This window comes from Anabas testudineus, chromosome 16 (genome assembly GCF_900324465.2).
Source record: "Anabas testudineus chromosome 16, fAnaTes1.2, whole genome shotgun sequence".
Lineage (NCBI taxonomy): Eukaryota > Metazoa > Chordata > Actinopteri > Anabantiformes > Anabantidae > Anabas > Anabas testudineus.
This window is the reverse complement of record NC_046625.1, coordinates 19,144,336-19,172,176: the sequence shown is the minus strand read 5'-3', so window position 1 is coordinate 19,172,176 and position 27,841 is coordinate 19,144,336. Positions and strand designations below refer to the sequence as shown.

Genomic DNA, 27,841 nt, shown 5'->3' with positions numbered 1-27,841 from the left:
TGCTGAGAGGTCGCTGATTGGTCCACTCCTCTGTATCCCGCCGCATCACCATTCCACTTCCCTTCCCCCAGAGCAAAGATGGCGGAGTACGACCTCACCACCAAAATTGCCCACTTTTTAGACCGTCATCTCGTTTTTCCTCTGCTGGAGTTCCTGTCTGTCAAAGAGGTAAAGAACACATTAAGATATAAACGCTACATGTTACACGTTTGACGGGTTTCGTGCACTGCTTTTGCCTTTTTAAACCGTGAATAGAGCCCAGTGCGCTGTACGGAGCTGGTCACATTTTCCGCGGCTGCGTGAAGAAGACACACTTGACCGGAGTGAAGCCGGTTGGTGCCTTCAAAATAAAAGCAGGCCACAATTTCACATTTGATAAACATTTCAAAGCTTAAGCGCTTAATAAAAGCACGGTTAAACATTACGATATGAAATATTGGGCACTCTACCATGAGTTCTTAAGGTTTCACATTTGAGATTACAGAACCGGAAGCTCTGCTTTCTATTGATCAGTGCTTTACACGTGTAACGACTGGTGCGCTGTTTCATGTATAATTGTAGGACCGTGTGTTTCCTAAAATCGAAAAACTTATAATAATGTATAATACATTTGTTTTGCGGTGTTGACACAAAAACGTTACGTTACAGGTTGCCGCCCCCATTATAACTAGAGAATGAAACGCGTACCGTCCACTAACTGTTAGCTAGCGTTAGCTTATCCTTCTCGGGTAGTGCTAAACATCACAAGCTGATAGAAGTGGTTCACCTGTGGTTTAATACTTGAAGTGTCGTCCAACAGCTGGAAAATATATTTTAACATTGTCCCCAGCCTTTAATGAAGATACCAGAGCCAGCACACACCCAAGGCGTCTGCTCGAAGTTGCGTTAGCTTCTAGCTTAATTGCTGCACAAGGCTAAGCAGGGTTGATTAAGTGACTTTTGAGTTGTGATATAACATACTGTTTCACTGTGAGTTATTGCTAAGCAGTAAATGTGATTTTTTTTAGTACTAGCTAATACTGTTTACTGTGGCCTCCTATATAATTATAATTAGCTTTTGAACAAGACTAAGATAGTTTACATGACTATGAAGGCCTGGGCAGGTTAATGAAGTGCTAGAGATTACGGGTGGAAAAATGGAATAAAGTCATTATTGGCTAAACGTTTTGTAATAAATAATACATTTGGAAACCCGATCTATCAGTCTTTGTGACTTATTGATAGCCTCCTGGCCGTACAATACTAATTTACAAAAACATCTGTCTCCCTATTTCTGTTTTCTATTATGTATCATGTTTTTAGATCTACAATGAGCAAGAGCTGCTTCATGGAAAACTGGACCTGCTCAGTGACACAAACATGGTGGACTTTGCCATGGATGTGTACAGAAGCCTTTTTCCTGACAAGGAAATTCCTCATAGTAAGTGGTGCACTTGCACTCCCTAGCCTTAGTTCTCCGGCTCTAATACACACACACACACACACCAACCAAAGGAAGATGTTAATGTTATTTGATATACATCATAAAGAGCTGCTGAACTGCACCACCTACTCCATTTGTGATTGATTTAGCAGTAAACTTCATTTTATAGTGTTTTCAGCGCTGGGATGCATGTGTTGGTTTAAGATGTTGTTGTTGCTAATGGCTTTCTTTATCATCCCTGTGTACAGCTCTGAGGGAGAAGAGGACAGAGGTTGTGGCCCAGCTTAAGCAGCTGCAGTCAGAGACCGAACCCATTGTGAAAATGTTCGAGGATCCTGAGACAACAAGGCAGATGCAGTCTACAAGGTAAGTTATGCTATTAGAAGAAAATAAAGAATAGTATTATTTTCCCTAAACTGTTGCAGAACATGAGTAGCTGTAGTAAGACTGTGAAATGTATTGCTGTTTTTTGTTTGTTTTTTATTTTGCTTTGAGGATTAATAAAACCTATTATTTAAAACGGTAGACAGCACGTCAGCATTACAAAGAGATTCTGTGGGACTGCACTTTGAATGAAAAATGTATTTACCCTTTTCAGGGCTTTCATTCAGCAGTCAGCAAAGACAGATGAAAAAAAAGAGAGGCATATGATTTTATGGTTAACTTTATTAAGCAGTTTTAACTTTATTAAGATGTTTGGTAGTCTACAGTGATTAAAATGGTTTGACCATATTCATTTTTTATCGCTTTCCTTTTGTTTTTTGGCGAGCATGTACACAATTAATCATAAGCACTTTTGCTTTGTTTTATTATGAGTTTAGTTGGGATGTAGATATTTCTTTATTTAAGCCACTGTTACATGGGATTTAATGCCAGATATCAGAGCATTGGTATACAGTACAGTATGTCTGTTATTCTTAGTGCGCTGTCAGCACGGACTAAAGAGGAAATGTTCCTTTTGGTTGAGGAATTATGTTTCTGTCCTAAGTTTTACATTGTGTTTTTTTTTTTTTCTTTTTCATAGCACTGAATTGGTAAAACAATAGGAAACGCATCTTGGGTCAATCAATGCGTTTACATGCACTCAAGTAACCAAGTTACAGACACATGACATGTTAACACATAACAGAGTTTTTAATCGTGCAAGAGCGCATGTGCGTAACAAAGGCTACTGACACACATCAACACAAAGTCTCCCATAGACATCTAAATTAGTCACTTTTCACTGTGCATTTCTTTAATTCGGACAGTTTGAGCTGTAAATAGGAGCGCTGTGACTACCTGTCTGTTCACTTTGTGTGTCTCTCTCTTACAGTGCTGTCCGTCACATCCCCAACACACATTTAAAAAAAGAGAGAGAGAAAGACAGAAAGGAAAAGTGACCAGAAAGCGTCATTTCTTTCTCTATACAGCTAAAATCTGAGTATCACGCTTGCAAAATCTGCACAGGGCAGAAGAGAAATGACATGCATGTATACTTGGATTTCCAGTAACCAGGTTTCTTGAGTGCATGTAAGTGTGATACCCGATTACCATAGAAACCTTGTTTCTCTCAGTACCCTGGTTACTTGAGTCCACATAAATGCACTGAGTGAAGCATTCTCTCTTAAGCCAAAGGGCTCCATTATGGACTCAATTATACTTGATGCAGTTGTTTGTTGTTTTTTGGCATGTCTGAATTAAGCGATCGCCCAGTGTGGAATTTGAGAAATGCGTTGATATTTGAAACCTATGTCCTATCTATTGGTGCTAATGTACACAGATCCACACTAACTCAGTGAGACCACTTTTGTGTCATATGCTGCTGATGGCTTCTTGACTTTTTCAATGCAGAAGGTGGCAGTAATGCTGTGCAGACATTTTCACTTGCCACTTGTTGGACAGCAGCTGGCTTTAATCTAATAAGAAGTGCAAAGGATAATGTATTAATTATATTGAACAGATGTAAATTTTGCACATAATATTTTTGGGCCATTCCCAAGCAATGCATCTGTAATGAAGTTTATATGGTTAGCTTAACAATGAGTGGCTCTTGCATATTATTGGATGCATATTCTATGATACTTAGCATGCTGACCTACCACATTACAGAAAAGTTATCATAAAGCTTATAGAGTCCAGCCTGAGACTAAATTAAATTCACTAAATACACACATATTTCAGTGTGGTGTTTACATAAAAACCAAGATTTTAGGTCACAGGCAAAGTTGTAAAATGGAGTTGGGATACAACAGTTTAGAAAAGCTTGTGCATTCCTTTATTTTGAGAAAGCCATAAAGAGAGACTGTGCTGAGAAATCAGTATTCTCTTTATTCAGCAGTTATAATTTGTTAGACATGGCTGGAATAGAGTTCTAACAGCCAAACCAAATGTAATAAACAGCCCATCACTTTGTTTTAAAAGTGAAATAGTCTCCACTTATGTAAGGCTCTTGATTTAGACCAGAAGGTGAAAAATATACCTGTATGGGGGTTCCTCCAGGATGTTAGCCAAATGACGTCTCATGGTAAATGGCATCTAACTCCAGGAACTGTTTTGTTTTTGTTTATTTATTTTTTGCAGAGACGGACGAATGCTGTTTGACTATCTGGCAGAAAAACATAACGTAAGTTCTCCTGATTTGCTGACATCTCATTTCTTCACTACGTTTCCCATGGCTGCTGTGTGAACCCATGGTTGTTTTGGGGGCGAAGTGGGAGGGTCAGGCCGAGCAGGGAAATGCAGAATTACTTCCCAAAACCCTTAACTCATTTTCAGGGTTTGTATGGCTTGCACAAATTCTGCGGACCTTTACATTCTGTGGTGAATTGTTAAGAATAAACTGAGTAACTCGGGACTCGTGGATAGAGCCGCAAGAATGCCGGAGGTTCTATATTTACCGTGATGTTTGGCTTCCCTCCCCTCCGTTGGTCCCCTCCCACTTCGGTATCCCGCTGACCTGCATGCTGTCCTCAATGCACCTCCACACAGCACAGGCTCAGGGCCCCTCAGTTTGCTATGGGAAGGAATTGGGCAGCCTGGAGCACTCGCTGCCTGTCACGGTTATACTGAATCTTGGTGAATCACCTGACGTCAGTTCTTAGATACTGGACAACAGGAAGAACTTTTAATTTTTGGGAAAACAAGTAGGCTCGAAAAGATAGCCCTATAAATGCTTGTGCATTACTAATTAGGTTCACATTACCACTTCTTGGCAGATTTGTTACAAAGGCTAAATATTCTTTTCGCCTCCCTATCAAAATGGCCCTAATATGATATAACAATGTTCACTTTATATTTATTTAGCAGTGGTGTGCCACCACAGCAGGAAAATGTTATCATTACAAATAAATATAAAAATTAGATTTGCCTAAATTTTGTCTGGCAGTGATATTGATGTACTTGTATTTCTGTTCTAAAGTTTCGTCAGGAATACCTGGACACTCTGTACAGATATGCCAAGTTCCAGTATGAGTGCGGAAACTACTCTGGAGCTGCAGAGTATCTATACTTCTTCCGCGTCTTGGTAAGTTTTCAGCTTTTATTACAAGCACTCAACACCAGTTTACATTAATGATCATGTTTGCTGATAACTGTACACCTCAACATACTTAACAGAGTGCCTGGAGTGTTTTACCATCTTCATTTGTATACTAGGATAAGGCATTTCTCTTGAAATATAAATTTTGGACATCACATTATGTTTGCTAGAATGTTTTAATTCCTCAAAAGGCCAATGCTTGGAGAGGAAAGTAACTTATACAGTGGCAAGAAAAACTATGTGAACCTTTTAGAATTTCATAGTTTTCAGCCATAATTTGGCATAAAAATGTGATCTTCATCTAAGTCAACAGTATTAACAAATATAACATGCCTAAAATTGCATAAAAAGAAAATCTTTATTGAGAACGACTATAATAACCGCATAGTGCCAGTAGAAAAAGTATGTGAAACCTTGGAATTAGTTACCCCTCTTTGGCAGCAATGACCTCAACCAGGGGCTTCCTGTAGCTGTGGATCAGACTTGCACATCGTTCAGGAGGAATTTTATCCCATTCTTCCAGGCAGAACTGCTTTAGCCATATTCTTTGGACATCTCGTGTGTGACTCTCTTCAAGTTGTTCCATAGCATCTTTATAGGTTTGAGGTCTGGGCTCTGACTTGGCCACTCCAAAAGGCAGATTTTGTTTTTCTGAAGCCATTATGTTGAGGACTTGCTTTGGTGTTTTGGGTCATTGTCCTGTTGCATCACTCTTCTACAGAGTTTAAGCTTACGTACAGACATTCTTGCATTATGCTGAAGAATTTTGGATACACTTGGAAATTCATCTTTAGCTTCTAGCCAGGCCCTAATGCAGCAAAGCAGGCCCAAATCATGATGTTTCCTCCACCATACTTTACGACTGGGGTGATGTTTTCGCCATGATATGCATATATGCATATGTGATCTTTTCATGTCAGATGTAGTGCTGTGTTCTTTCCAAATAGTTCAACTTTAGTCTACAAAACTTTTTGCCAATACTGCTGTGCATTGTTAATGTGCTCTTTGGCAAACGTCAGGCATGCAGTGTTCTTTTTAGTACTTTTACACCTTTGTGGTGTCCTGACACCCTGATTGTTCAATGTTTTATGTTCTGAAGACTTATGAACACAAATGCTAGTTTCAATGATGCCTTAAATCGTTGGCTCTGAGTCAGGGTTATTTCTTTACCCAGTCCCAAACTGTCTCCATTTGTAGATTGTTTGCCTAACTATAGACTGGTGAATTTCTAAAGTCTTTGAAATCACTTTGTAACCCTTTCTAGTTTCTGGTAAATTAGCAATTTTTGATTGTAGATCCTCTGAAAGCTTCTTTTGGCGAGGTATGGCTCACATCAGCCTGTTCTTTTTGTGCGGACAACTGAAAAAGTTTAAGTGATTTTTGTCAGTTCAAGAGGCTTTAGTCCACCCCTCCAAACTAATTTTCTTAACAAGACTCCATGTATTCTAATACCTAAATCCAATTGAATTTTTATTATTGAACCCTTTTCTTATTAAAAGTGTTCACACTTCTTCCACTAGCACTATGAGGTTTTTATAGTTGTTGTCAATAAAGACATGAAAGATCAGATTTGTTTTTGTGTTATTATTGTAGGCACATTGTATTTTTTTAAACTCTTGACTTGGACGAAGAGCAGATCACATTTTTATGACAAATTAATGCAGAAAACTATGACATTTCACATACTTTTTCTTGCCACTGTAAGTAATTGAATGTGAAAAGCTTACGTCATTGCCTATTCAATTCTCTGCACGTCTTCTGTATTAGGAGGAGACGGCTGCTGTGGGAGTTGAGTAGGATCTTTTACTAGGCCAAGTGATCAGTGGTGGACTGCATAATCTGTCTGTAGTCCTCTCACGGGGCGGGCCCGAGTAGACATCTTATTGATTTGAGTGCTGTGGCTAGAGAGTCCCTTGTCACGAATTCTGAGCTTATAATGTGCTTAAGTTATGCAAGGCATCTCTTAGTTAACATCAAGAGGGTAGCACACATTTTGCACGATGTTTCTGGTGGATGTGTGAGTATGATGGGGGTAAAAATAAAGTATAATATATTTATTATTATATGTTATAAAATTAAAATGATGTGCTGAGGGCATTAACATTTTTACAATGCACAGAAGTTGATTGAATAATAATTTTAACTGAAAACGTCAGATAATGCCAAAGTACTGTATATTTTTCAGAGTAGGATAATAACTGTTCACAGAGAGCACAATCGTGCACATGAACACTCCCCATTTCCACCATAAGAAAGAGGTGGTTTCTCTCTCCCTTTGCCCTCACAAATAAGGAGCAGGAGCAGCTTAACTGCTTCTTTTCAAAAGGCTGAAAACCTTTTAGTGGTCTGAAGGTGGGTATACATTGTGATTTTTGACTGGCCAAGACAAAATATGACTAAGGATGGTGATATCTTTTATTGTGGCTTCAAAATAGTAGTACTACGTTTTCAGTTTAAAGATAGCTTACAGTATTCACTGCTGCTATTAACCATCCAGTTAGAATGCCTCATGAAATGAACTGATCAGTGTGATCCTAGTTTACAACTGTAGTGGTGCAGCTGGGTCACGCACACTGAAAATGTTTTCTTTGTGTATTGACTTGCCTTGTAACCCACAATTGAGTAGGTGCTATCACTGATCAGTCTACAAATGTCAAAGCTGACGTTCCCAATTTTGTTAGATCCATTTCACTCAGTGTAGTTTGCATTACATTTAAGATTGCTAAAATCTCCTAGTCCATAGGCACTTAATTTGTAGATGTATTATTTCTGACATGAGATAATGCAGTGTTTTTAATTGTGTGAAAGGTACTACCTCACCCTTTTAGGGTTTGAACAAAGAATCATTGAATGTTAAGTTTTACCTTCTGTACTATGCTAGTCTTAAATTACAAAAATGAGGTAGACTAGTACAGGTAGCTGAATCATTTAGCAGATGCTTATCTACTGTTGACTAAATCTAATGGCTTGTTTCTACTCAATATGAAGCTCTGTACATCCACGCAGTACATACTGTAATACGGGCTCAGTCATTAGAAATGCCAATACCCCAGTAATTGGTAGATGGTCTACAGTTATATAGCTTTTCTACATTATTGGAACTAAAAGCTCTTTTACACTGCTTCTTATTCACCCATATTCACAAAATGATTGCAGACTTGCCACGCCACGGGCAACTTTGGCTTCAGTGTCTTGCCCAAGGACACAACATATGACAGGAGAAGCCAGGAATTGAACAACCAATTCCATGAATGGTAGAAGACAGTTTACATTTACATTTACATTTAGTCATTTGGCAGACTCTTGTATCCAAAGCAAAGTGAGGTAAAATGCATGCAACATATCTAAGCCAAGGAGAAGAACATTAAAGTGCTCTTGGAAGAACTGTTTCTGTTTCATGAGGTGTAAGTGCAAGAATATTGAGATTTAAGTGCAGAGAAAGTTGCGGAATAGTTCTGTTTTCAATAGATTTTTGAAAATTGGGAGTGAGGCTGCTGAACATGCAGGAATGGGTAGGTTGAGCTGAAAAGTTGAGCCCGGAGCTTTTGAGGTGAAGTGAGGGGACCACAATGTTGTTCGCTGGCAGAGTCCAGTGGACGTTCTACCTCCTGACCCGCAGCTGCCCCCAGTAGTTATCAGACTTGTGTTATATCATCAGCAACAAGCCATGAAGCAGAAATTATATGGAACATTTTTATTAAGGAGTCCACATTTTTAATGGTAAAAAATTTTTTTTTAAACTACCAATGGTACCAGAATTTGGGGAAGAAACAGCCTACCTGGACTTTGACACGGACTGCCTTAAACATTGGAGTTCTGTGAGGTTCTTTATTATGAAGTGCACACGATGTAATATGTGCAGTGTTTTCTTCACCTGTATGTCAGTTGTCATCTACACTGAAGTGTTCCATGGTTATATGCATGGCATTTTCAAAGGGACCTTGTTGACATTTATTTCCAGCTGAAATTTAGTGGGTGTTATTTTGCATCAAGTGTTCTTAAGTTCAACCTAACTGAATGTCCTGCAAAGACCAGTGAAACCAGCCTGCATAGTCTGTGGTTTCCAAATGTCATTCAATTGTCCTTTTGCTTTTGTTTGTCTTTGGTTCAGCATGTAGCTTTGTGGTAAAGCCAGGACTCATGCCAAAACCACCCCTGTAGGAATGAGCAGGAATAAGATCAACATTTTGTCTATTCATTAGAATGAAAAACATTAAGAACATCTTTTGTTCCTATACTAATTGGCATTTGATACTGCACTGTATTGTCTCTTGCCTTTGAGATGTCAGTGACTCTGGCAAGTCATGCACATTCACAATCCTGGAGTGTCCCCTACTGAAAAACCTGGCAGTGGCTCTGCCTCTTCTCCTTTACTTTGTTTTTTTTTTTTTTTGTTCTTTTTCACTGATGTGCATAAATCTTTAGAAGGAACAACTTCATCTGAGACAAGCTGACAAGTAATTCAATCAACTTTTCATGTTCCACACCTTTCCAAAAAAATTCAATTCTGCAAAAGGTTGCTATACACGTCCCACTGGCCAAACACCAGTTGTTTATGACTTTGCAACTCAGTCAAAAGTTGTGTAATTAAGATATGTTATTCAAAGACAAACATAATTAAAAACTAAATGTCTACCAGATCAGACTATTTACAACAACAACTACTAAATTAGATGTATCGACAGAATTACTAAACTTTTATCTGTTTGCAAACAAGAATAATTTAAATGGCTCAATACAGCTAATATTTCAAGTGGTTCCTATAAATGCAGTACAAAGTACAACTTTTAATGTCTAGTGCAGAATTATTCAACAAGTGTCCTCAGTACTTTGTATAGCACCCTTTGGCTGTCAGAAGCTGGTGCAAATGTGGTTTACAGCCAGACTTCTTATACCAGCTTCTGGCAGGATTTCTGAGGTATCCAAGTCCACTCCTTATGGGCAATGGCCCCCAGTTCACTAATATTCTTGGCTTTGTGTACTGCAAACACCGTTCATATCCCAGTCAGTTGACTGACAGCCGCTCTAGAATCCTTCAGCGCTACTTCAAGCATTCTTAAGGAGAATTTTTTACTTACTGCTACTTACAGTTTTTATAAAAACACACCAGTGTTTCTATACACACTCAAGACCATACTTAAACACTTTTCAGTGCTGACATGTTTGTAAAGAAAGGGTGATGATGCTAACTTACTATTCACTTTGTGCATCATTGTGTCAGTTTCAGAACTCTGGTGAGTCCAGTGATTGTCTTTCACGTCTATTTTCAGTTTCTATATGAGATTGCCCTTATGCACACAGCTCTACAGTCTCATGCCCTTTTATGGGCACTGGCAGGTTTTTAACAACTCTAAATAGGAACATTAACCTACGATGATGGGATTCACCAACATAGTGAACCCGCAGTAATCATTAAAAGTTGCATTTTTTTTGTTGGATTTGTAGAAATACTTACTCTGACAATGCAAAAGTCTTTTTAGACAGGAGAAAAGGTAGAAATAGATTTCATTAGTGGGAGTTTGTATACTACCCTCTCCCCCTCCCCTCTTCCCTGTGTTTTTTAGACCTCCCATCCTCACAAGCCCCTTGTCTGTTTCTCCTTGCCCCGTATGGGAGAGGTGAGGCTCCATAAAGTCATTTAACGTGGGAAACCCAGTCAATTAAACAGAGGAAGCCAGCCTTGCAAAATCCATGCCTCAGGTCTTGTTACGGTGTGGCCTAGCCCGAAAAGAGCAACTTATTCATATCATCACTTAATGCAGGGATTGAATGTTAAGAATAAAGATTGAGTATCCCAGCGGATCCCCAGCACAGTAAATTTATTGTTGCTGGTCAGTCAGCGAAAATGTTCCCATTTCACAAACCAATGGAAACTTAAGGTAACTGCTGGAAAAACCCAGGTATTGAAACTTTTCTAGCGTGGCCACTAGTGAAAGCCAGACTGTGTGTGTGGAGAAAGCTGCCATAATGACCTGGAGGTCAGCCAAACGTAGCAGACAGGGACTTCCAAGAGAGAGAAGAAAAATAACACACAGACAAAACAACAAAACACTTCATCAGATGAAATGCTGACCTTTATACTGGTAGTGTAGCCATGGTACATAACTAATCATTCTTTTGATTTCTGGACTAAAAAAACCATCAGGGACATGCTCCATGAACAGAAAAACTCTGCTGCCTTGACTGGATGGATGTGTAGACTTGACTGTCTTACTGTGTGCTCCTTTGGGGAAATTTAATAAGATATGTTCCAAATATTTTTCACTTACTTGCCATTATCTCATATTATTGCATCTCATGTTGTTGTACTATTGTTTAACAAAGTAAAAATAAGACCAAACAATAATTTTAACTTAATGTTTTTTTGTTTTTTTTATTCTTACCAATTTGTGAGGTTCCAGTGGAAACCTGGTCTTTTTTTAGTGTTTCCTCTACTTTTGCATCTGTCGTGTCTCAGTCCACTTCAGCGGCTGTCCGACGGTGTATGGGGGTGTGTGGTTAGCATCTAGGTTTCTCTGACCGCTTAGCAGACACCCACCCTGACTTCCTGCTTGACTCATGTCACTGCGTCTGGTGTTTGGTGTTATCGTGAACTACTGTGGCACAGAGTTTCCCATGAGCCCAAGGGTGTAGTCCAATGTCCACTACAGAGTGATTGCCCTGCTGAGGCTGAGGTTCAGAGGCATTCTCAACCTATGTTTCATTACTTGATTCTTTTTGTTTGTTTTAGCCTGTTCTGGAAATCGGAAACGGTAGCCTGAAACATTTTTGTGAGTGATTATCCTCACAAAGATGTGTCTTGTTAGCGTCAGTTCATATTTCATCCTAATTACCTTGTGATAATGAAAGAGTTGTCCAGAGCTACTCAAGTTAATGATAGGAGATTATTGCACTTAACTTTCTCGTGTGAAGCAGAGTAAAGTTTGCAAAAATGTTAACGTGCTGGCAAAAATGGCATCATGATTTGACTAGTTAGCTGATGTCACGTTTTAACACAGAATATTTCTATGTAATTCTTCTTTTGTGATTTTTCAGTCTTATAATAAATTTTTGGGCATTTGTATAGCCTAATCATTTAGCCAACAAAATTAAAATATAACAACAAATGGCCCACCACCCCCAGATCCCAGTGTTTCCTTTAGACTGCTTATCATTTTAACAACATCACACTTCTATTCTTAGTAGATCCTTAAGCAACATGCTACAATGGTACTATGGTATGTAAAAATCAAAGAAAAACTATGGAATAAAACTGAGAATGAAGTAAATTTATTTTATTAACCTAAATAGAATTTCATTATCCATTTGACCTCTTCTGTCAAGCTCTACACCCTTACAAAATCATAATTTATCCTGTATAAAGAAAGAAAAAGGGACTCCACTGTGCAGCAGTGTTACAAAAACTAAGCCTGGTCCTACTGTGTATGCATGCAGATGTTTTAGATGTAAAACAAAAAAACTTTTGTCAGCATTTGATGTGTCGGGTAATGACGAACGTTTTGTATGTTGTGCATCACATATAAGTGTCCCATGTTGTCTGTTCCTAAGGTCCCATCTACAGACAGGAATGCCCTGAACTCTCTGTGGGGCAAACTTGCCTCTGAGATCCTGATGCAGAACTGGGAGGCAGCCATGGAGGACCTCACCCGCCTGAGAGAGACTATCGATAACAACGTAAATGCCCCACTTTTCAGAATTTGATACCGCATCTCTATTACATAGACTCCCATATTGACATTTCACTTTCAGTACAGCTCTGCTGTGGCATTTTATTCCTTACCCACATTTACTTGTCTGACTATTTAAGAACTCAGACTAGAGTATGGAGTGGCTGTCTGTATTTGACTGATTATGTTACTGAAGAAAAGGACTGCTTCTATGTACTGTAACTTTCTCCTTACAAATTTACAATTTAAAAAATATCTCTCTTCTGGTCTTTGTTTGCACTGACCTTCACTCTCGCCTACCTGGATTCCTGTATTTGACCCGTCCAGTCTGTCAGCTCCCCTCTTCAGTCTCTTCAGCAGAGGACTTGGCTCATCCACTGGTCTCTCTTTGTCTTCTTCAACCACCCCAAGGGAAGAGACAATATTATTGAGCTCTTTTTGTATCAGCCACAGTAAGTACAATTTATATTTTTACATTTTAGAAGTTGAAACTACTCCAAGAATAACCTGGAAGTTAAGAAGATGCAAGGAATTTCTAAATAAAAAGGCCCACAGAAAAGTTCTGTTGAAACATGTGTCTGTGTACCCATCATGATACAGTGAAATTGGCATGTAGTGGTCCAGTATAATAATAAATAATGCATTAGTATATTTCACCAAAATTGGCTGTGTTTGGCATTTTAGAAAAAAAACTCTTTGTGCAGTTTGGGAGGTTTGTATGGTTGTTGCTTATCTTTGTTTTATTGTTATGTTTTGATCATTTGTATTGGTGTTTATTGTGTTGTGTTATGATTTAGTGTTACTGAAACTTAGTAATTTAGTATTTTAATATAAATCCAAGGTTAAAAATAAACTAAATTAGAAATTGCTTTCTACATCCTCACTACTTCTTGATCCTGAAAGGATTTACATAGAGGGTCAGTCATTTTATTGCATGAACTTGATTTAGAGAAAACCATTTGCTTCAATAACATAGTTTTGGGTGGTGGGCTTCTTCATGAACCCTGCCTGGTATTTTTAAAGTGGTTTCAGAAGTGTGTGTTTTCGTGTGGTCTGTTTACTCTCCAAGTCGAGAATGAGGCCATGTGTATCGCAGATCGGAAACTTTATACACTGTGTTAAAATTTGCACACCACCTATTTTGATGTCTTTGCTCCCTCCCCCGTTCTGATTGCAGGCTTGTATAATTGTACAGATGATTGGCCTCCACAGGCTGTGTGACAGGCAACCACAACACAGCACACTCAAATGTCTGGTTCCCTGAATTTTGCTCAGTTTTTAATTTTATTGTAGATGATTAAGGAGGCCTGCCCAATAATTACTCATGAAAAGCTCACCCAACCATCTGTGTGGACAAACTGAGGTAGTTTTGTGTGCTTTGCAGTTTCACAGTCTAGAAACCTCATGTTTTCCCCACTGAGGCTTGGCTTAGCTCTTGTTTCCCATCTCTTGACCATTACTTCCTTTGGCTGAAGTTGGTGACCAGTGGCTGGCCTTCAGCTCTACATTTGACCTCTATTACCCCTGCAGTCAGCAGATGTTGGACCAAGGTTTTGTTTGTGTACTACTGACAGATTGTACGACCCCTGACAATACTCAGCAGCTAATTTCAACACAGGTGCAAAATGGACAGATGCTTCTGCTGCAATAAATGCCCAATAGCTTGGTTGTCTGCATCACTCGTTCAAATGTTTAACTGCATTTTCTTTCTCAGATGAACTGTGATATGGGACCTTGTCTCTTTAAATTTGAAGTTGTACTCGATTTCTTGGCATCAGTAGCATCTTCAGCAAGCCAGTGTAGTGATGCTTGTTGTCTCAAAACTCACAAAAAGTACCCAAAGTAGGATAGGGTGAATGCCCTCAGATATGGTACAGTGACTCATGCAGAAGTGCTTGCTATTGGAGCCCCCCCAGAGAGTGAGTAGGTGTCAGTTAATCAGGAACACAGCATGGAGTGTTGTGGTCTTCCAATGGAGCCAGGCAACTACAAAGGCATGGAGGGAGAGAGCTCTGTTAAAACCACAGCTCACTGCTGTTTTTAGCTTTGACATCACAACTGCCACAGGTCCCCTGTCCCTTTAATTGTTTCAGATAATTAAACTGTTGTTGGCACACACTCTCTGAACACTATGTGTTCCTCTTGACTCAACTATAGGACACCTGACAGAGCCCACTCCACTTCCTCCTTTCTGATTTAATTTGGTCAGTTCGGGGTTGAGTGCAGGGTCAAGCTCCAAGATGGATATTTAAAAACCTATAAGGAGTTTTGATGATACATCTAATGGCAATTGATTGCAGTGTTGGCAAAGTGTGTTGTGATTGTGTGTGTGTGTGCGCAGATGTGCTTGTGCGCAGACATTACATGTTGTTTTTACAGAACACTGTCTCCAGAGTTGGTGTGGGATTAGAATCAGCCTGTAACGGCGTCCTGTCTCTTGTGTTCAGCCCTTAGCCAGTTGACCTGTGGTTGAAACATTGGTCCCTGATGGATTCAGTTTCAGCTACTGGGCAGGTCCCTGCTCACTGATCTATATCTTCTTGCCAGGGTTTTCTTCCAGCCTCTCATAGAAAACTAATGAAAGAGACGGCTCAAAGCTGAGATCCATGTTCAGTTGTGAGGGTTGTGTTAGGACATTTATCTGTTTAGCTGCAAAAGCTTTTTCTCTGTTCTTCTGCCATAAGCTCAATAAGCAGTCAAAATGTTATATTATGCGTCCTTGTAAAGATCTTGTCTTTGCTTACATCAGTCTGATAAGTAATTACTTTTATCCTCCTTCGTTCCAGATACCTCAATGCCATCCAGACTATGTGCCCCCACATCTTGCGTTACCTAACCACAGCAGTCATTACAAACAAGGATGTCCGTAAGCGCCGGCAGGTTCTGAAGGACTTGGTGAAGGTCATACAGCAGGTAACACACTTTCCTTTTTTTTTTTTTTTTTTTACATCAAAAGTACACAGTAATCAGGTCAATAGCTAACCACGTAACCCAATAACACAGCTAACACTTCCTTTTAAGAACTCTGTGGCAGTGTATATATATTAGGGTTTTGGTCCAAGCTGGAGAAGCCTTAAACCCAATCCTTTCAATAAATTGTAATAAGCTGACTGACTGTAATGTACCGATGCCTTCTCCACCAATGACAGAAGCTACTTCAGAGATCCAAGCACCGTCTCAGTGGGTTGTTGGTAATCACTAAAACATGTGCTCAGTGTTCTCTGCTCTGTAGCCTTAGGTCAGGTTTCTGTAAGCATGATTTGCAACTGTATATATGAATGTGTTTTTACTCGGATCCTGATAAATTATTGCACTCAGCAGTTGGCCATTTGGACTACATAGCCATTATAGTCACAGGATTTACATTTTTGTTTTTACAGCTATACACATGCTTGTATTTCCATCAACGCTGTTATTATTTTATTAGTTGTGTTAACTTGTGACTCAGTGCATTTTGCTGTATACAGTAAAGAGTGCCCTTAGGAAGTATCTAGAGCCTCACTTTTGGACACTTCATTTTCTCATAGATTTAATTTAAACTCGATAAAACTGACAGTTTTGCTCACCAGTGTACACTTGATAACAAATTGTTTTGCATGTTTTCCATAATTATTAAAAATCAAAGACTGAAATTTCTCCTTTACAAAAGGATTTAGGACCTTAATACAATACTTTGTAGAAGGCTGCTTTTTTCTTATGTTAGTAGAGCAAAGTTGATTTTATTTTATTTTTTTAAGTTATCACAGCCACATAGATATATAAACCATCATATGTAATTGGCTATTCTAACTGATTTTATTCCATTATTTCAGGAATCTTACACCTACAAAGATCCTATTACAGAGTTTGTGGAGTGCCTGTACGTGAACTTTGACTTTGACAGTGCTCAGAAGAAACTCAGAGAGTGTGAATCGGTGAGTAACCACTTCAGTATCCTCAACAACATTTAATTTTAAACTGGTGTTCATAAACTTGTAATTAGTATTTGGACGTAGTTTATTGCGCCTCTCAGTGAAAATATAAAGGTCTTCTCAGCACCTCTGATTCATGGGTCAGATTCCTGAACTTTTACACTGAGCATTGTAGTAAACATGGTTAGTAATCATGCAATCTGTGTCTGACCCTCTGCCTGTTCACACAGCACATCTATTCGCTGGACTTCTGCGTGGGTCCAGTGTAGACTGAACAGTGATAGTCTGTGCCTTGTATCATACTGTCAGATATAGAGGTCCACTTGGACACTGTATGACTCAGGCTGCTGTCAGACTTTACTATGGCCTGTAATTGACCCACCAGGCTAGTAGTTAACAGTTAAAGCTTTATAAGCACAATTTCTGCAGAGGCGTACAGACGCTGATTTCATATGGAGATCTATCGTAACTCCACCATTAAGATAATTTGTCTTAATTTTAGTTTGCGATGTCTAAATACAAATAGAGTTCTTGATGTGAGTTAGTTACACAAGTAGTGTACTGTCTTTCTATGTAGACTACAATGATCACATAGTGAATACTGTGATATGATTTGAAGTGTTAAAGCTAAATTATATTTAAGGTCTATCCAAAAAAACTGTGTTGATCACATTGCAGCCAGGTTCTCCGTAGAACCTGGCTGCAATACAAACAATGTTTACAGTACACAGATGAAGAATATACATGGAAAAGAAGTGTAGTGATAGCCAGTATGTGGAGGTTAGTGCACTGAGTAACTGTTTGACTTTCAGTGTACCTGTGCCTGCTCTTTATCTGTACCAAATACTCACTGGTATTTAATTTAATGTAATCTCTTGCAATGGAATGCAGTGTATAATATTTTTAGATATTTAACTTAAAATATTGCATTTTTTCCAGTTGGATACGGGGGGTGGACATCATACCAGGAACACACCTCCAACATATTATTAATTAATCTGTTTCACTGATGGCCTAAAGTCAGAAAACCCTGTTATGTTCAAGACTGATCATATTAAGCCGTCATAGCCTGTCCCAGATGATTTGACAATTTGAACCTGTGAAGACCTGTTATTTGACCCATTCTGAAGCTTTTGCTTCTCAACAGTAAATCTTTGAAATGGAAAAACCTCTGGGATTATCAAAAAGCTTTTTCTCTGGGGTATATATGTTTATAAACCATTCAGAGATCTACTGTAGGTTTGATTTCATATTAGTCTATTTTAAGCTCTGAGTCTTCCTCTACTGGACTCGCTGTTTAACGAAGTTACAACCAAATTAATTTTGGTTGGATTTGTTTTTACTCAGTTGTAAGATTAACAAAATCTGTGTATTAAACAATCTTTAGCATGTTCCAAGAGAGCATTAGAGATTTCCTGCACAAAGACCTCCAGGGTCATCTCCAAATGCTGGCATGTGCTGTCAACAACCCTAGAGCTGTGTCCTATTTCACCTGCGACATGACACAACCTAAATTTCCGACCTTGTTAAACACTTGCTCATAGTTTTAAGAACTCTCTCTTGACCCCCGCCTCATGGAGTTCTGTTTAGAGTCTAAGATGGTCTGCAAGCATTTTCCCAAAGTGGTCTTGTCTGAAGTTAAAGTTGTTTTGCCCTGCAGAAATTCTCACGCAAGCTTTTAACAAGCACATTATTTCAGAGGTAACAAGATTTTTCACAGAGTGTGGAGTGATTGATGTAAATTGATATCCTATTGGGATGGGTTTTCATCCCGATGAGCATTTGTAATGCATCAGTTTTGAGCAATTGAGAAGAGTGGCACCCATCTATTTACTGATTGCTGTATTTCCAAGATATGGGTATTGTTTTCATTTCACTGTACCTTGTACAGTTTGAGCCAATAACTTTCAAATGGAGAGTTTGACTTGGTTTAAATTGTCCTGTTGAGGCTGTAACTTTTTTTCTTTTTTTTCTTTTCCACTCCATATGAATCCTGAATCACTGTCAGATGTTAAATGCTTGCTTGTCAAAGAAAGAAAAGTATAGCCCTACCTATAGTCAGGCCCTCAGATTGCGCAAAACAGGCTCAACAAGCCTCTTTCAGAATTTGTTTAGGCTTTGTGGTCTGAATCCCAGATGACAGCAATTAGGGCACTTAACTGTTCAAAGTTTATCAGCCTTAGATAAGCGTTGTCATAGCTGAAATGGCCATTGCCTGATAGCACCATGTAGTTGGGATTTATTCAAGCAGAACTCTGGGCAGATAGCAGCTTTCTAAGCTTAAGCAAACAAAGAACTGGCATTTCTTAGAAAACTTTTGAAGATGGAGGTCTGTGATGTGAAATAGCACTCAGTGGAGAGTTGGAATGCAGCAAGCAGTGAGAAATGGGAGCATTTCACACAGTGATACCTCTGGGGCCATAGCTGGGTCAAGAACATTTACAGTGGATGCATCAGCCACATGCAGCCATGTCAAAGAGTCCAAGCAAGGCCATATTTCTTACTGGTAACAAGGCACAGGTGATGCTATATAGAAACGGCTGAAAAGACTTGCTCTCATCTGTGAGTTTATTTGGACTGGTTGTGCTGCAGTTGTTGGATGACTGTAGCTGTGAAATGTGGTGATCGTTCAGAGGAGAGCTCAAACTTAACCACCAAACCAGATGACTGGTGATAAGTCACAAACAATGTGGTCATCTGTGGCCCTTTTCTTACTATGCTGTCTCATGCGGTGGCCCAAGAATTGAAAGATTTTTGGTTAAATTGAAGCACCTTGCATGGTCTGCCATTACTGAGTTACCAAATAAACTTTTATCTTTAAAACCTTTTTACCAAATTAAACATTTATGAATTTATAAATGCATTTCTAAATGTTGCCTGTATGGGTATCTTTCCTGTTGACTCTGAATAGAGAAAAATGATTGGGAATTTCAGTAGATCAGCTGAGTAAGGCATGAATTCCTAGAAGCAGACAGATGTAAACAATTGCTGTTCAATCTGAGTGCTTCAGCTTTATTATCCTCATTAGTAAAGCTCTGACTACTGTGCATATTTGACTGTTTTGCATTACTGTAATCCTACACCTTGACATAGTAGTATAAACAAACAACTTTGTATAATGTATGCATTGCTCTTATGTAACATGCCTTCTGTGTCTTAGGTGCTTGTGAATGATTTCTTCCTGGTTGCTTGCCTGGAGGACTTTATTGAGAACGCCCGTCTCTTCATATTTGAGACCTTCTGCAGAATTCACCAGTGCATTAGCATCAGGTTTGTTACACCACACATATTAAACTGACCTATGCTACACTTGCTTTTAAACCCTAAAGATATTACACAGCAGAATTCAAACAGATATCCCCAAAGAATAACAGGATGTTGTATCACTAGGCTTTGCAAGCAGGAAGTAAGAACATGGCATTTGTGATTAGAGGAATTCCCTCAAAGATAAGTGTTTATTCCTCGTCCACACACAGCCATGCTGACCGCACACAACATGAGGATTAAGTATTGTGAGTTTTAACTGTTTCCAGGTGGCCACAGGTTGTGCTCCTCACTAAACTTTTAAGACCACCTGTCTGAGACAAATTCACAGATAGTTTGCTTCCAGGAAAAGGGGAGTGTCTTAGATGGCTTTAGACATTCCCCTCTGATCTAATGGACAGGAACATTCCAGCTCCTTTTTCTTCAGGGGGATGGAGGTCAGAGTATTCTGTAGTTCTGTATATACTCCTCTTTGAAAATTTTGTTTAGTAATGTTAAAATAAAATTGACCTTGGATGCCTCCCCAAAACCAAGAAATTTAGTCAATGCTAATTATAGTGAGCATTAGTGGAGAGAAAAATAAAGATTATCGTAATTGTGTGCAATTAAGCAAGATTATAGGATTTGGCTGTGTCTTTACATCCATTTTTGAGTGACAAAGATTATGACGGCGCACTCGCTGCTCGGAGCCATTAATTCTCCTCCTAGTAGTCCCGAATCTAATCTCTGGTGATGGGTTACGCATCTATTCAGCCTCATGTTTACGCTGTTTCTAATCAATTTACAGTACAAATTTCCCACTGCTTTCCGAAAGCTGTAGCTGTAGTGTTCTGCTTCTCGGTTACACTGTGACTGCTGCAGGTTTGAAGTAAAGTTTGCATTTCAAATATGGTCCACACATGATGCTCAGTGGAAAGAGGGAATAAATTACTTCTGTTGACACGAAAATGATTGCATTGACTTTATATAGAGCCGTGGAGGTCTGTAGTCAAGGTTGAACCATGGAACATGATCAGGGCCTGTCGAAATCTCCAGTTGCAGATTGTCTGGAATTGATTAGGAGTCATGGTTCTTTTTGGCAGACATGCTGCAATTGGATCCATTTACTTGTTAAGGACCACAAAGGTTAGTGGTAATACTGAAAGAGGAAGTCGAATGGTGATTTTCCTCCTTTTCACCTTTTTCTGTGTCCTCCACTCTCTGTTTGTTGAGGTTTCTGAAGCAGGAACTCATATTAGGGGCAGTTTGAAGGATTTCCGTGTTTATTTTTGGTGGTGTTATGACGATGGACAGAACTTTTGACAGACACCCAAATTCCAAGTCATTAGTCCTCTACCCAGAAGCTCCCTGCGCCCAAGTGTAGACTCAAATGAATTTGATGGCTGTTTTTAATGAGGACATTTTTACAGCTGTTGGCCATGATAGTTCACAGATATTTAACTTGCATCGTGCCCAAAGCTTGGGACAAAAAAGTTGACAAGAATTTTGCATAATTGAGCTATTTTATGCAAGGAAGGCTTATACATAACGTTTTGTAGGCAGTGAAAATGTGATTCAGCCTGCCCTCGTAATTACATACACACATCCTTTTGTCTAGACTTTTCAGTGTCCCAAGTGTGTTTCCAATTTAGCTTTGTTTTCCTGTTTGATTTACAGGCTTTATTTCCTTAGTCCTTTCATGAATGTTTCAGTGGCGAGACCTTGCTGTGACCTCAAATGCACACTTGTCCTTTGACATTTTGAGTAAATGCTTGAGACGTGATTATTTGGGCAGTTTTTTCCTCTCAACACTAGATTCTATTTGTACACAAACAGCTCACTGGTAGTTGGAAAGAGTGTCTTGTATATTTGGATGTAACACTGAGGATCTTTCCACCTCACAATTGAGTCATTAAAATGACCACACGATCATTTCGGTTTCCCTGAAAATCAATTTTACCCCAAGTCGAAAGTGAGGTTGCTCCAAATGGCTTGGAGTCCCAAACGCTATCATATGGTAGTGTTTAACAATGCATTCATTTGAGGGCTACTTTGGAGAATCAACCCCCCCATCCTCCTCTTCACTCTAACAGAGTTAGATCACAATCCCTGACCCCTCTCTTCAAGTGTGAGGTTGATGTTGAGACCCACAAGACTAACTTAGCCTGAAGTTGAACATTCAAGAGGCAGAATGAGGAAGGGGTCGAAATGAAAACGATCCCCTCTCCCCTAAGGAACAGGATCATGCTTGTGTAAAATAAAACCATGGTCATGGAGGCTGTCTGCTTGGTTAAGGGCCGAAGGATGTCAGTATTGTAGGCCGTTTAAGTTCGGCCCATTCCTTGCTCCCTCTCACATCTCTCTTTTTTTCAGTTTTTTTTTTCTTCCCATCTTTTCTTACTTTCATTCTGAGGTTTAAGTAGGGGTAACTGCTGTAGACCTCTTTGAGAGACAATGAGATAAAAAAAAATGGTTCTGATATACAAATGTTCTTCCTGGGAGGAAAACATTGCCAGACTTTCTTTTATAAATTAGATTAGAGGACTTTGACTGGTACAGACCACGGCCCTGGGCCTTTTGGGGCACTGTGTTCCTGTTTTACGCTGCACAGATCACGTTTAGAGGGGTTAGGGGCTTGCTTAACTCTCCAGTGAGGAAACCAGATCATGTTTGTTTTGATCATCATATCTGACCTGGGCTTGACTGACATGTGCCCCCACTTTACTGAATTGCCAAACAAAACACCCAGTACCCCTGCACAGCAATCACTTAATCACACGGGTAAAATCAGAACCAATAACAAATTTCATTCAAATTTGTGTTAGATTACTTGATTTTTAGAAAAATATGTGAAAAGCGTTTCTGAATGTCTGAAAATGATAGTGGTGCCCTGAACAAACTGTTGTTCTTGTAGCTTTTACACTGCTGTAGAGCAAGATATGAGGGTGGACATACAAAATACACCTGTAATGCAATGTACTATGACCATGCTTTGTCATGTTAATTAATCAGCATGATTTTATTTTTTTATGCAGTAGATGGGTTTTGTTGTATGTTTGTGTTTGATTTGAATTATTTTTAAACACTGAATTTTTTGAGTTTCTGTTATCATGAAAGTACAACCCAAGACTATGTGTGCAAAAATGTTCTAGTGCTGTTTTTGGGCCAAAACAAAATGCCTCCATACCAGGTGTTTCAGATTGTTTCTGCGATTACCTCTGCAACTGGTGTAAATCTCTGACTGAGGAGCAAGCCAGCCTAAAAAGACAATAGAACACACTGTACAGTATTTCCTTTTTTCTGCTGTGCACTGTTTATAGCAAGCAGACTATAAGAATTTCAGTAAAGCATGCGAGTTATGTTTTTGACAAAGAACAAGCAGAGAACATTATTGGAGAACAAGCAAATTGCACATTTTTGTCCATCCAGAAAAAACAAGTGAGTGCATGTAACTGTAAAATGCTGCTTTACTTCTACCACCTATTTGGGTACAGATAAAAGTGTTTCTACCAGAGTTTCATTTCCCCCTATACATTTTACAGCTCCAAGTTAGAAGCCTCAGATTTACACTCTGCAGAGGCTGCTTTGACAGAGCTTCGTTTTAGCTTACAAAAAACACCATTCGAGACAGAGAGAGAAAGATGTGTTCATGGATTTACTCATGTAATGTGGACTTACTCTCAGGTCAGGTGTTATCCATCACAACTTAAACTTGATTTAAACATTATTTGATAGCCAGCATTTCTCTCAACTAGGTATCCTGTAATGGTGCATAGGAGCAATTTCTTTGTCAAGCATAATTTTCTCCAGGTTTTGACAACCTGAAGTATAATCAGCCGTCCACCAGTGCTAGTGTTAAGATTATATCGGTGTGAGTGACAGGCCTGTGCTTCTCTGAGATCCACATGAGCCAACTCAGTTTTTTTTCACATTCATTATCTGCCTCCTCCATCACTTCTGTGTGGTGAAAGTGTTGAGAGATGTGCACTGTCACTTGGAGACCAAACCTCCTTGTGCTCATTATGCTGAGGTAATGCTCTTTGTTGTTTATGCTTTAATTGCCCCATCCAGACACTGACATCATTTCACTACTTCATGTGGTTTTGCCACTATTTCACCAACATTTGTGGGCAAAATAGACATTATCACAAATGCCAAAAAAGATTACTTTCCACCAGAAGAATGCCTTAAATAGGGTCACACTCGAGGAGCAACTGTTGTAGTCGGTAATGGTGGTGGTAGAATCTGTTTGCATGACCATTGTATGAGAAGTGGTGTCATCTGTGTAGATTTGAGCTTACTTACTCAAGCGGTCTCAAAAATGTGATTAATGAGCCAGGAAGTGATAATTAGTAGAGTAAATTGTTTTTATATAGGCCTTATAACCCCTATTATTTTGTGTGAGCAAACAAACGTTATACACAATGACAAATTTGTAACTGCAATATTTGTGTTAGTCCAGTTTTCGGGGGGGACAGGCATGCTGTTTGAGGTTGGGCTGCTGTAGTGATTGTGGCACTACACAGAGGGGTCGAGAATATTTATTGGGGCCCTTTTATGAAATGTGGCAGACGTGTAGGGTGGTGGGGGTCAGACATGAGGAACGGGGCAGGAAATGTGGGGGAAAGGAGGTTTGGTTATTTTGAAAGCCACAAGGGAAGCCAGCTGCACTGGGGAAAGCTTTGGATCAAAGAATGCCAGCCACCCTCGTACCTCCCCTCCCTCTGCTGTGACACATCCACGTCTACCTGTATCAAAGACCAACTCAGTTTGCAGCCTGGTTTTCATTTTGAGGGACAGTCACTGTTCAGACCAGTGTGTCATGAAAAGCTTCAGTGGCCTGGACTGAGGGATAAATAATAAAGGGATAAGTAACTACAGAGAGTCACAACATGGGGTAGTCCCAGCACTTCTAATTGAGTTATTCATGCAAGTCTGTAAATCAAGCTCCCATTAGCAGAGGGCCATTAGACGTGTTTTGGAGTGTGCTTCATGTTATACACCTGCCTAAAGCGCAATATGCTGCCCATTTATTAACGCTGTCAAATATAAATTGTGACTAGTCATTTGGCACTTAATGCGCAACATCCATCATAATCTAGTGTTGTGTTAAAGAGTTATCTAGTGCTATTACATATCCCATGTATGTATTGCTTCCAGACATCAGACCAGTTTAATTGAATTCCTTTTCTGTAAAGAACTCCTTACTTAGTTTCTATTAACAGCTGCAGTAAATGTATTTGAATTATATATTAAAAGAAACGATGGTTCTCTGCTTATAGAAACTTCAGATTAGTATGTTTGTTGTAAATGTCCTTATTCCGACATGCAGTCATTTTTCTGTAATTAACAAACCTATGCTAACAGCTATGTACTTACTCACAGTGCTTAGAGCTAAATATCAAAATCATTACAATGGCAATGCTAATGTGTGGTTTAGGTTCAGGTATACAAACTAACATTAAACCACAATGTACAAGTGAGGCTGATTGGTTTTGTAGAAATTTGGTCAAAAATCACAGTATTTGACAATAATTTTGACCTTATGCTGGTGCTTGAAGAAAAGATCACCAAACTCACAAGGATACAATCTCTGGGAATCATGACTGTCTGCTCAAAGTTATTTGCTGGACCATGTTAATTGGTGTTTTCTTTGTTTTATTTATTTATTGGGATATTTCAGTGGTTATGTGAAGATTTTGACCTGCTGGTGGCATTTATTCCTCTTTGCACCATGAATGTGCATAGAATATTTCATGGAGCAGGTTTTAATGCATTAAGAAACACCTGAGATTTCTTTGAATTTCATCATTCCTCCAAACATAATTTGGGAGATTCATGAATTAGAATTAGTTAGACAGACCTAACTACGCTTTCTATACCCAGGTGACAGACCATGTCTCTGTGTTTTCTCAATAGCATGCTGGCAGACAAACTGAACATGACACCTGAAGAAGCTGAGAGATGGATTGTCAACCTTATCCGCAACGCCAGGCTGGATGCCAAGATAGACTCCAAACTGGTAAATACATTTAGTCAATTAATCAGCTTAGTACTTAAGTTGTTAATCACAGCTTTTTAAACAAACCTTTGCACATTTGGGATAGTGGTGATAGTCACAGAGGCCACTGTAGTAGCTCCTCCTGTGTGAGCTCAGAAGGATAAAGAGGCATTACTCGTGTCCTGATTTTGTAATTGAAGGGTAAGGACTGCAGTGAGAACAATAATATCTCACCCTTGTTAGGTCCTTTTTGTGAGGCTCCATGTTGAACTTGCATGTTTTGGCATACACATCACAACAGTTCTCTGTAATCAACAAATCATAGACCAGTCCTTCAGAATGACATAGAATTATCTAGCTGTACCTACAGTAGATGTGAATAGGGCATAGGAAGCCTCTGACTGGTGTGTCTAGGATGGTGTGTCTGCAAAATGAAATGTGATTGGCTTGTTGAATGTTATTGTAAATCTATTGCCCATTTCTGTCCATATTTCTAGGGCCATGTGGTCATGGGGAACAATGCCATATCACCTTACCAACAGGTGATTGAGAAGACCAAGAGCCTCTCATTTCGCAGCCAAATGTTGACCATGAACATTGAGAAAAAGCAGGCCCACAGGACCGAGGTGAGTAACAGACATACTGTACATACAAAATTTACACAATCCACTACCCTCGGCTCAAGGCAACCAGCTCTCTGATCAGATTGCTAGAAGGTCAATATGAACTGAAGGCAGTTCAAAGCTCCTCAAATGATCAGCTGAGTAGTACAAGGCTAAAGAATGTTGATGAGCAACCATCAACAAAAGCTCTCTTTACACGAAATAAGCCAGTAAGAGCAAGTTTAACAGAGCTAAAGCTTTCATCCCTCCATTGCCCTTCAAAGCCCTAATGACAAGGTAGATTCCAAACAACCATAAAACGAGACCTGAGCTCAGTGACTCAGCCCAGCAACGTAAATAAGACGGACCTTCACACTGGCTTTTGGTGAACATTACTCAAAGCCTGGAGTTCCCTGCACTTAGGACCCTCTGCAGATGTCTGGCTCAGGGTCCAGTCATCCCATTTAAGCAGGTTTTTGATGTTGACCTTGTGATTTTTAGCGGTATGTAGACTGTTAAAGTGCTACAGCTACACAGAATGTCATAATCACGCCCATACGCTGATCTGGAGCAGTGAGCTGTTGCTTCACACAGCTTCACTCTCCACTGCATCAGGACTCGACATCTGTCAAAGTAGATTGATGTATAAGTCCCTCCACCCACCGTCTGACAGTACCAAGGCCACAGAGTTACCAAAGACATGTTAACTGTTCATTTTTTAACTACTCAGCTCTTCAATGGCTGTCTTTTGATGTGCTCAATTACCCTTTATTGTTTGAATATCTGTTGCCATAACCCTGTCCTGGGTTTTTAAAAAATAAAAAGAAGCAAAGCGCCCCCCCCCTCATTAAGGATTTTTGTAATTAGACAAAAGAGGCTGCAAACAACTCACAGAGCACTATTACATCCTGCTGTCCTCAAGGCTACAAATCACTTATGTATAGAGAACATTTACTGCCTGCCATCTGGGCCGGCTGCTCAGGGTCCCTGTCAGCTCCCTCAGCCACCCACTGCTCCCCAGCAGAACACACACATTACACACTCCCAACAAGGAGAATGTCAGCACTTAACTGCTTGCACGTGCATGTTACGTTTTCTAATTTTCCATAATCAGCACCAAGATGGAGTTTTGTTAGTGATTTAGAAAAGAAAAAACGTTAACATCTTCTTTACGCTTCTCTTCCAGACACCAGCTTGGGCAGGCCAGGAAAGTGGGTTTTAGTGACACAGTGAAGATGGATCCATCCTACTCATTGTTGCATCTTTTTTCTTTCCACCCCACACTTGTTTCTCATGGAGCACAGTGCTGTTTTGCACTTGGTTCAAGTCATCACCAGTTTAATAAAAGTGACCAACAAAACCATTTTCACCCATGATTGCCTTATTTCTGGACGGCTGAGGTTTGAGTGGTCGGACTTTTTTGTATCGGTAATACTTGATGAAGTTTTAATGTGCGCATTGAGTCACCGAGTGG

The 27,841-nt window shown here is 39.5% G+C and overlaps 1 protein-coding gene across 1 annotated transcript; it reads left to right on the top strand.

Annotated features, from left to right (window-relative positions):
- The first annotated feature begins 12 nt into the window (after positions 1-12).
- Positions 13-27,730, top strand: eif3ea (eukaryotic translation initiation factor 3, subunit E, a). The gene is made up of 13 exons (XM_026371341.1): positions 13-168; positions 1,303-1,420; positions 1,672-1,789; positions 3,986-4,028; positions 4,824-4,928; positions 12,492-12,617; positions 12,938-13,062; positions 15,397-15,523; positions 16,423-16,524; positions 19,682-19,791; positions 25,684-25,786; positions 26,263-26,391; positions 27,554-27,730. The coding sequence occupies exons 1-13, from the start codon at positions 79-81 to the stop codon at positions 27,587-27,589; spliced, it is 1,332 nt and encodes a 443-aa protein (XP_026227126.1). The 5' UTR covers positions 13-78; the 3' UTR covers positions 27,590-27,730.
- Positions 27,731-27,841: the final 111 nt, after the last annotated feature.